Source organism: Arachis hypogaea, chromosome 19 (genome assembly GCF_003086295.3).
Source record: "Arachis hypogaea cultivar Tifrunner chromosome 19, arahy.Tifrunner.gnm2.J5K5, whole genome shotgun sequence".
NCBI lineage: Eukaryota > Viridiplantae > Streptophyta > Magnoliopsida > Fabales > Fabaceae > Arachis > Arachis hypogaea.
In genome coordinates this window covers 82,236,107-82,245,192 of record NC_092054.1, presented here as the reverse complement: position 1 = coordinate 82,245,192, position 9,086 = coordinate 82,236,107, and the positions used below count along the sequence as shown (strand labels likewise).

Here is a 9,086-nt window from a genome sequence, read left to right as displayed (position 1 = left end):
CTTCACTGAAAATTTGCTTGACATAGGGGCCTCTTCTTCTTGCTCTTCCATCTTCTCCCTTGCATTTAACATTTGGTCTACCAGCACTTCCATATTTTTGAGGGAGTTCTCTTTTTCATTTTAGGATCTCTGTGCCTCCTTATATTTTTCAAGCATGGTCTCAAGATTTGAGAGGCTTTGGTTCATGAAAGTTTGTGTGGGTGGTAAGTTTTGAAAGGGGCTTTCTGTTGAATAATGGTCAAGTGATGATATCTCTGGATGAATATCATATGGAGCATTAGAATTCTCTTTCCAGCCATAGTTTGTGTTAGTGTCATAACAGTATGAGTCACTTTGTGGCTCTGGGAGGAAATTCGTTTCTCTTAATTGTTCACACTCCTGTTGATATGCACAGACACCATGAGGATAATGACATAAATCATTTTGTGGTTCTGGACAATATCTCATGTGATTTGCTTGATCATTTATCATTTCTTGGTGATACTCCCAGCCACCATTAGAATAATGACTTGCATCATTTTGTGGTAGGGGGAAATATCCCATATGATTCTCTTTCTCATCTTGTGTCTCTGAAGCAAATCTTCATGGATTGGAGTGCTCAGAATTTGTATTTTTTTGGTGATATTCCCAGCCATCATTAGAAATTGGTGATGGTGGGTAATATCCCATAAAATTTGTTTGATCATAAGATGAGTTGAACTCTATTTGAATTTTGTAAAATACAACACCAATGAAAATTGAAATTCATATCTCAGAGAAGAATTTCTTAGTGAGGCAATAACTCAAACACCTTGCTATCAGCTTAAAATAGAGAACAAAAACAAAGAAAATGCTTAATCTATACATCTCACCCACTTAATCATTGTTGATCTAAATCAATCCCCGACAACGGCGCCAAAAACTTGATGGGTGAAAATCAGATTCCACACCAAATAACTCACCGGCAAGTGTACCGGGTCGCATCAAGTAGTAAAACTCACTTAGAGTGAGGTCGATCCCACAGGGATTGATGGATCAAGCAACTTTAGTGGGTGATTAGTTTAGTCAAGCTAACATTGGTGAATTAAGTGAAATGTGAAGCAACAGAAAGTAAATTGCTGAGAATTGTAAAAGACAGAATGTAAATGGGCAGGAAACTTAAAAAGCAAGGAATGTAAAATTGCAGTAAATGTAAATCAGCAGGATGTAGATTGGACAGAAGCTTAAAGAGCAAGAAAAGTAAATTGCAGCAAAATGTAAAGGGGGCTGGGTGCTGGAAAGTCAAGGAAGCAGTAGATCAAAGCTTAGAGCAATTGCAGAGGAATTAAATTGTGCAGGAAATGTAAATCAAGCTCAGTGAAATTGCAAAAGAACATAATTACAGATTTGCAAGAAAAGTAAATTTGGATCTCAACAATTTCAAATGTAAAGTTGCAGAATTTAGACAAGTAAATCAAGCTCAAAGGAAATGAAATTGTGAAACTGCAGAAGAACAGAATTTCAGGAAATGAAATTTGCATAAAGCTGAATTGATTTTTGAAATGTAAAGAGTGCAGAAAATTAAAGGTGTTTCAAAGAAAGCTTTCTATTCTACCCTACTCCTAATGCTCTCTAGCAGAGCCAGCCTTTTTCTTATGAAATGAAATTGATCCCTTTATATAGGCAAATGAAAACAAAATTGAAATTGAAAACAAATTACAAATGAAATTCCTAATCTAGCTTCTCTGTGTGCCTTTGAGTCATGTTTAATGGGCTTTGCTTGCTTTGGAAAAGACAGAGACATCATTTTATGATGAGGTGCATATAAATCAAGCTAGTCAAGTAATCATAAACTTGCATTCCACCTTAAGAAGGATACATATACATTTGAAATTGAACTACAATCAAGATATCTTTCTTCTCTAACTGACTAATTGACATGCATGCATACACGTTAAACTCATGAGAATGAGATCAAACTTTTGTCACAAAATCTTGGCAGAAGCACAACCTTTGTTTCTGGAACCATCAGGAAAAAAATATCCAGGAGTTGGAACAAGCAACACCATATATGCCAAAGAAACCATCGAGTCCGATTGAGCTGAGCATCACAGGCAGTGTGTGTATGACAATTTTGCTTCCAATCCATAACACTAGAGCGCATATAGCTATGCAGAGGTGATGACATGTTACCATGTCATATTTTTCTATGCTTTTTCCTTTGTTTTCAATAGGTTTTATGCACTTTCTTGAGCCATAAGCAAGCCAAGTGGGTAGATTTTCATGCTTCCTTTGATTTAATCAACCATGTATGAATTCATGCTATTTCATGAGGTTTTATGCTAAAATTGTCACATATTATGAAAGAATGAATATCTCATAATTTTGAGCATAGCTTTGATGTGTTTGGTTGATTAATGATAGGTGAAGAAGGCTTGGAGAAAGGGTGAAGCAAGAAGGAATGGCTAGGAGTAAAGAGAGGACAATGGAATAAGTGAAATTGAACCAGGAAGCAAAAAGTTGGACCTAAAGTTAACCTCAAACTTTTGCACAAACTTTTGGGTGAAAAGTTAGCCTCAAAGTTAGACCCCTAACTTTGAAGCTAACGTTAGAACTTGAAAATTACTCCCTGGGCACCAAAAGTTTGCGCCAACGTTAGACCCCTAACTTTTGGGCTAACGTTGGCATGAGAAAAACCTCCCTGGCCACCAAAAGTTTGCGCCAACGTTAGACCCCTAACTTTTGGGCTAACGTTGGCACATGAAAAATACAAAGGGAGGAGCAAAAGTTTGCGCCAACGTTAGACCCCTAACTTTTGGGCTAACGTTGGCGCCACACACCATAAGGCATACAAGGGGTATACTTCCAACAAGAATAACTTGAGCTACAGAGCTCCAAATGAGGTGATTCAAGAAGCATTGGAAAGTAGGAATCAAGAGCTTTCTAAGCATATATGGCACTGCATGGTGGACACTAAAATTGAGGGAGAAAACTGCCCCGCAATGTGCATAAACGAACATGGTGGCAACTTGCAGTGAGGCCAACTGACCTCTGCACCTTCAACGGAGTATAACTCGAGCTGTAGAGCTCCAAATAATGTGCTCCCAACGGCATTGGAAAGTAGACATCCAGGGCTTTCCAATAATGTATAATAGTATGGGGTGGACAATACGTTTGAGCCTCCAGAACTGGCGTTTTCGCCAACGTTTGAGGCAAACGTTACCTCAAACGCTGCACACCAAAGCCAGCGACCATGCCCTCTTCAAATGATCATAACTTGAGTTGTAGATGTGCAATTGAAGTGATTCCAAGTGAATTAGAAATCTGACATTTAGAGCTTTCTAACCATATATGATAGTCTATATTGGGCATAAAATTGGCAACATGACAAGAGGACAAAGTTGGCGCCATAAATGTGCATAAGGGAGGCCAACGTTGGAGCAAAAGTTAGACCCCTAACTTTTGCCCCAACGTGGATAGCAGCAAATTTTGTGGGCTGATATCAAAAGTTAGACCAAAAGTTAGACCCCTAACTTTTGCTCTAACTTTTGCACCAACTTTTGCAAACTCAACCCGGTTCAATTCGGTTCCTCTTCAAACTCCAAGAGCAATCAACCAACGCCTTTATCAACCCAATTCCATCAAGAGCAAGGGCCCAAATGATCATCACTCAAAGGCACAAGAAATAGATAAAATAGGAATTTCATTTAATTGTAATTTGTTTTTAATTTTATTTTCATTTCCATTTTGTAAAGCCTATATAAGGCATCATTTTCATATTTGTGGGGAGGCGGGCTCCATAAGGGAGCATGAGGATTCAAGAGCTCTCTTTAAATTTTCTTTTCTTTGTTTTTGAGTCTTGGGTGGAGAATTGAAGGTGTTCTGTTTCATTCTCCCTCTGAGATTTCTCGCTACTTTCTTTACTGCTTAATTGAATCGAAATTTCTGTTAATTGCTCTTCATCTACTTTCTCTGCAATTTACATTTCCTTTGCAATTGTTCTTGTTGGATCTAGGAAGGCATTGAGATCTAGACTTGGTTATCTAGTCTCTTGGGTTCTGAGATCTTAATTCCAATTTTACATTCTCTGTTTATTGCTTTTCATGTTTATTTACATTTCTGTTTTGGTTCCGAATCAATCAAATCCATCTTTTACTTCTCTGCTTGTTGCAATTTAACTTTTCCTTGTTGAATTTCTGCAAATCCAATTCCCAATTCCCTTTACATTTAATGCAATTTATATTTCTTGTCATTTAAGATTCTTGCAATTTTAATTTCTTACTCTTTAAGTTACTTGCCAATTTACATTCTACAACTTTAAATTCATTGTCATTTACTTTCTGTTGGCTACAATTTCACACAATTCACTAAATGTCAGCTTGACTAAACTAATCACCCACTAAAATTGCTTGATCCATCAATCCCTGTGGGATCGACCTCACTCCCATGAGTTATTATTACTTGATGCGATCCGGTGCACTTGCCGGTTAGATTTGTGTGTTTTGGGAGAAATTTATTTTTCACCAAAATACTCATCAAGAGGCCATACACCCTTGTTGAAAAAATTTCAGAGAAAAATAAGTTTGGAATTGGTCCATAGGCCATCTTAAAGCAGCAGAAACAAAAGCATAAGCAAGACTATCAACACAGGAATCGCACCGAGTAGTAGTTTCTTGCATATTAAGGAATCTGTTTTTGAGAAAGAGACAACAAACAGAAGCAAATACAAAGATGCTTAAAATGTGTACTTTTTTCAAACTGCCCTAAAACATAATTTGAACCTTCCATTTCATTAAGTAAGTGTTTAGCCAAATCCTGTGGCCAATTTGAAGAGTTAAATTTTGAGATCTCCATAATGTCTTCAAAATGATAATAGAAATACACAACTAAACAGGTATTAAACTATGAGACTAAGAAAAAAACAAGCGTACCTTCTTCCTGAGATATCTATGAGCCTCATGCTTAAAGAAGTAAGATAGAGAAGAAAGATATAAAAGATAAATAATTTAGAGCATGTTTTTAGCCTAAATATTTTGGAGAAGTTCATTAAATTAGAGAGAGCTGGTTCAACATAAGTAAGTTGATTAGGCTAATGTCAGATGCAGGTATTAATCAACACTTTAGATACCGATATAATGATGGCATTGCTTTTGTCTAGTTAATAATAATATATGCAAACTTTTGGCGATTGATAAGCAAATGCAACACAAATTGTGAATAGCAAAAGAGAAAATGGTTAAGAGGGATTGTTGCAAACTTTTGGCGATTTGTCAAACGGGGAATGGAACGTGGTTAGGAAGTTAATCAAATCCTAGTTCTCTCCACTTAGTTAAAAATGGTAATGATTGAGAAGCTTAAAGTTGGAAGCGTGGGACCCATTCCCTGTATACCAACCACATAAGCGGTAGGAACTTGACAAGACCATTGATCATCTCTTTTCTTCTCTTCCACTTCTCTGTTTCTTAAAGTAGCATGCAGGACAAAGCGAACCGATTGCATTTAATTTCAGCACCATCTGCAATGCCTGCAACTAGCAATTTGAGTAGTGTAATATAGAACCCAGTTAGGTGACCTTTGCTATATATAGTGTCTCACATTCTGTGAATTGCTATTTTGCTATTTCTTATTGGTATTTTTACACTATCTTAACAAAGGAAACTTCATCATGTTGAAAAAAAATCTAAAACTAATCTTGCTCTAATTTTCAAACTAAATTCTGCATTTAAACATACAAAAGAAACTCCCACACAATAGAATTAAAATCCAAAACTAATTACAACTTATCTGCAGTAATGTTAAACAAAATTCTGTACTATTTTTAACTAAAATTCTGCATTAACATTAACAAAAGGAACAATTCTACACATATTGGAAACTAACTCTGCACAAAATACCAAGTTGTTCTAAGTCTAAGATTCCAAATTCTGCCAACAACACTTATTATGTATTAACATGTGCCAAATTGATAAGTCTAAAAAACTAAATGTACTATAAATCCAACCTCCAATTTTGTTTCTTGAAAAAAAGATTAACTCTAAGTATGCAATATAGCTCTAACAAATCCAGCTTTTTTACTATCTCCTAGTGACCAAAAGGTTTTTTCCAACTTAGGATTTATAGAGAACTTGAGTGCAACAGAAATAATTTCATCATCGGTGAACCCAAGCTCGCTAAGCATGTTACCAACCTTTTTTTCCTCCCGAGTCTTTACCATATCTTGAGCAAAAGCATCCAAACGCTTTCCCTGTTGGTCGAACACATACTTCAGGGTGTCAGTTATCTCCTTCATCATCTTGGTATCCTTTGCCCCTTTAGATGCGTATGGCTTTTTTCCTTGTTTCTTCTCAGAAGATGAAGACATAGAATTCAATTGTTGGAGTAGGGATTCATTGAAATCCTGGTTTGAGTTAAACATATCCATATATTCTGCATCCGCTTCTTCATCTCCATCCTATTGCACTTCTTCTTCAGCATCATTGCTGCATATAGCAGTAACTCCATTTTCCCTATCCTTACAAAATATTTTCTCCAAATGTGGATAAAGGGGAAAATGCTTTCCTGGAGTATACAATCTTACTCCTTGTTTCTAGAAAACAAATAAAAGATTATCAAAGAGGGATAGAACTAATTGTCAAATAGAATAAAATTAAGTGAATCAAATCAAACATGAAAACTAACCTTCATATATGCAGCTAGAATCTCTTTGTTGTCCACAACCACGTATTGCTTCACATCATCCCATCCAAAACCGCTACAAGCTGCCATCTCAGCAGCAAATTGATATTTTTCTTTTAGCCTCTTAACCTTGCTCTTCCAGTGACTTATTTGAAAGTCACCATCTGGAAATCTCTCATTCATTTTTGTAGCAAGCTTCTCAAAAGATCCAAGTTTAAACTGACCTGCATCAGCTATTCTTCCTTCACTGACAAGCTCCTCCATAAAACCGACAAATGTCTCGGTCTCTTCATCAGTCCAGACATGTCTATCCATTTGTCTCTACTATCTAGATTGACTCAATCAAAATTCAAGTGAGCATCCTAAACACATTATGACATCATTTTAAACAAGTGGTATATGTAGTCAAAACACAACATCAATATTGATTACAGTTTCACTGTGAGGTCTTATAATAAATATTCAAGACAACAAATTATCAAAATAATTCAAATGAAACACATACAACAAGTAAACTAGCTAATTTATATGGCTTTGCATCCACTCAGTGTACATTTCATGTGCTAAGTTGTCTCGCCAAGCAGTCCATTCATTGTTGCTCTCTACATTGTCAATCATCTCATCATCGCCATCTTCATTACCACCATGCTCCTCTCCAATAATTATGTGGTCATTCTCAAGTAAGATGTCCTCTTCAAGATCGGAGTCCATATTAAGCCGAATAAAATTTTGCAGTAGACAACATGCAATTATTATTCTGTTTTGTGTTTTAATTTTGTAGAAACAAGGACTCCTCAAAATTGCCCATCTCTTCTTAAGTAAACCAAAACAATGCTCAATAATGTTCCTAGCTAAAGAGTGCTTCTTGTTAAAATATTCTCGAAAGTTTCTAGGTGCATTTCTTCTATGGGCCCCTTCTTGTACATGATATCGAGTTTTCCTATATGGTGCTAGAAATTCCTTGCAATTAGTATAATCAGCATCTACTAAATAATAATTCCCTATAAATTAAAAGATATACGTTAAAAGGATTAAAAAATTTGTATGAACTAACATTTTGAAGTGTTTTTGTTATCCAAAACTTAATTATTACATACCAATTGGTATCTTGAGGTTATTACAACGTGAAATAGCATCTCTAAGGACTCTTGAATCCGATGCGGATCCTTCCCAACCACTAAGTACGTACACAAAATTCATATCTCGATTGCGTATGCCTAGGACGTTGGTTGATATTTTACCCTTTCTTGTTCGGTATCTTGATTTATCTTCTTCAGAAACAGTCACATCTATATATGTTCCATCTAATGCTCCTAGACAACCCTAAACCAAAGAAATTTAAGTGTCAAGACTAACTCTACAAAATTATACATAAAACAAAACCACTCCAGTAGTTATTCACTAGATTTACCTTGAACCATTTTCATCGGGGATCTATGCAGTCATCTGGGACAGGAACAACCTTTGCAAACAATAAGCTTTGAACACGTATAACCGAGTACAACACCTTATTGAAATACCTACTTATTGTTTCTCCTGACCTATAAAATCTAACTTGAAATGTGCAATTCTTTTTATGATGAGCTAATATTATCAAAAATATAATCATTTGCTCAGGTATACTTACACGACAATTATCACTTAATCCACCCTGAACTTTAAGTAACTCATATAATCTTCCTAATGCGTCTACACTCATCCTTAATTCCCAAATGCAATTTCTATCGTCTCCTCCTATTATGCGGTTTAACACATTTCGTCTTAAGGGATTAGTATTAATTTCTCTATTCCTAACAAACAAATGCCCTCTTATCCTGTTTCTCAAATAGAAAAATACAAACATCAAAACTAATATCAAAACTGCCTCAAGCTCAGACTGAATCATAAAATAAAAAACAAGAAATCGTCTAAATTGCTCAGAGCGGTCCAATGGTTCCATTATTCCCTAATCAACAGGTCAAAAATATAAATAATAAATTATAATAAAATTTTACAAATACTAAAAATAATCACCAGCAATAAGCATAACAGCAACATAACCTCTAATTATTTTATTTTTGAATTCAAACAAATAAGAAGAGTTCAGTATACTTTTTTTTATTCATTCATCTATTAAGAACAACATAGAAAGAACTTTGTCCATTCATTCATAGCATCATTAAAAAAATCACCAATTTTGTCACACATACAATTCAAATGAAACACACATATAATTTTGTATATTCATTCATTTATAGCATATTTAAAAAACTCACCAATTTTGTCATACAAAATACAATTTTTCTTGTTCATATTTAATTTTCAGATTTTCAATTCACTCAGCATTATTTGGTTTCTCTGCAGGATCCTCATTTTCAGCATTAGGTTGGGCTAATAGGTGGCATGCGTAAAACCTTGCAATGCTTTTATAAATGGCGGATTTGAAAATGATTCAAATAGATAATACCCAGAAA

General features: G+C 35.3%; 1 protein-coding gene across 1 annotated transcript; it reads right to left on the bottom strand.

The window, feature by feature from the left end:
- Positions 1-7,152: 7,152 nt before the first annotated feature.
- LOC112778488 (protein ALP1-like) lies at positions 7,153-8,332 on the bottom strand. The gene is made up of 3 exons (XM_025822800.1): positions 8,261-8,332; positions 7,731-7,956; positions 7,153-7,634 (listed from the first exon to the last, which is right to left on the bottom strand). Exons 1-3 carry the CDS (start codon positions 8,330-8,332, stop codon positions 7,153-7,155), a joined length of 780 nt encoding a protein of 259 aa, XP_025678585.1.
- Between the last annotated feature and the right edge of the window lie 754 nt (positions 8,333-9,086).

Coding starts and splice junctions, on each gene's coding strand:
- LOC112778488 (XM_025822800.1), bottom strand. CDS start 8,332: ATGAGTGTAGACGCATTAGGAAGATTATATGAGTTACTTAAAGTTCAG. Junction 7,957..8,260: donor GATTAAGTGATAATTGTCGT/GTAAGTATACCT, acceptor TCTTTGGTTTAG/GGTTGTCTAGGAGCATTAGA. Junction 7,635..7,730: donor TAACCTCAAGATACCAATTG/GTATGTAATAAT, acceptor TTTAATTTATAG/GGAATTATTATTTAGTAGAT.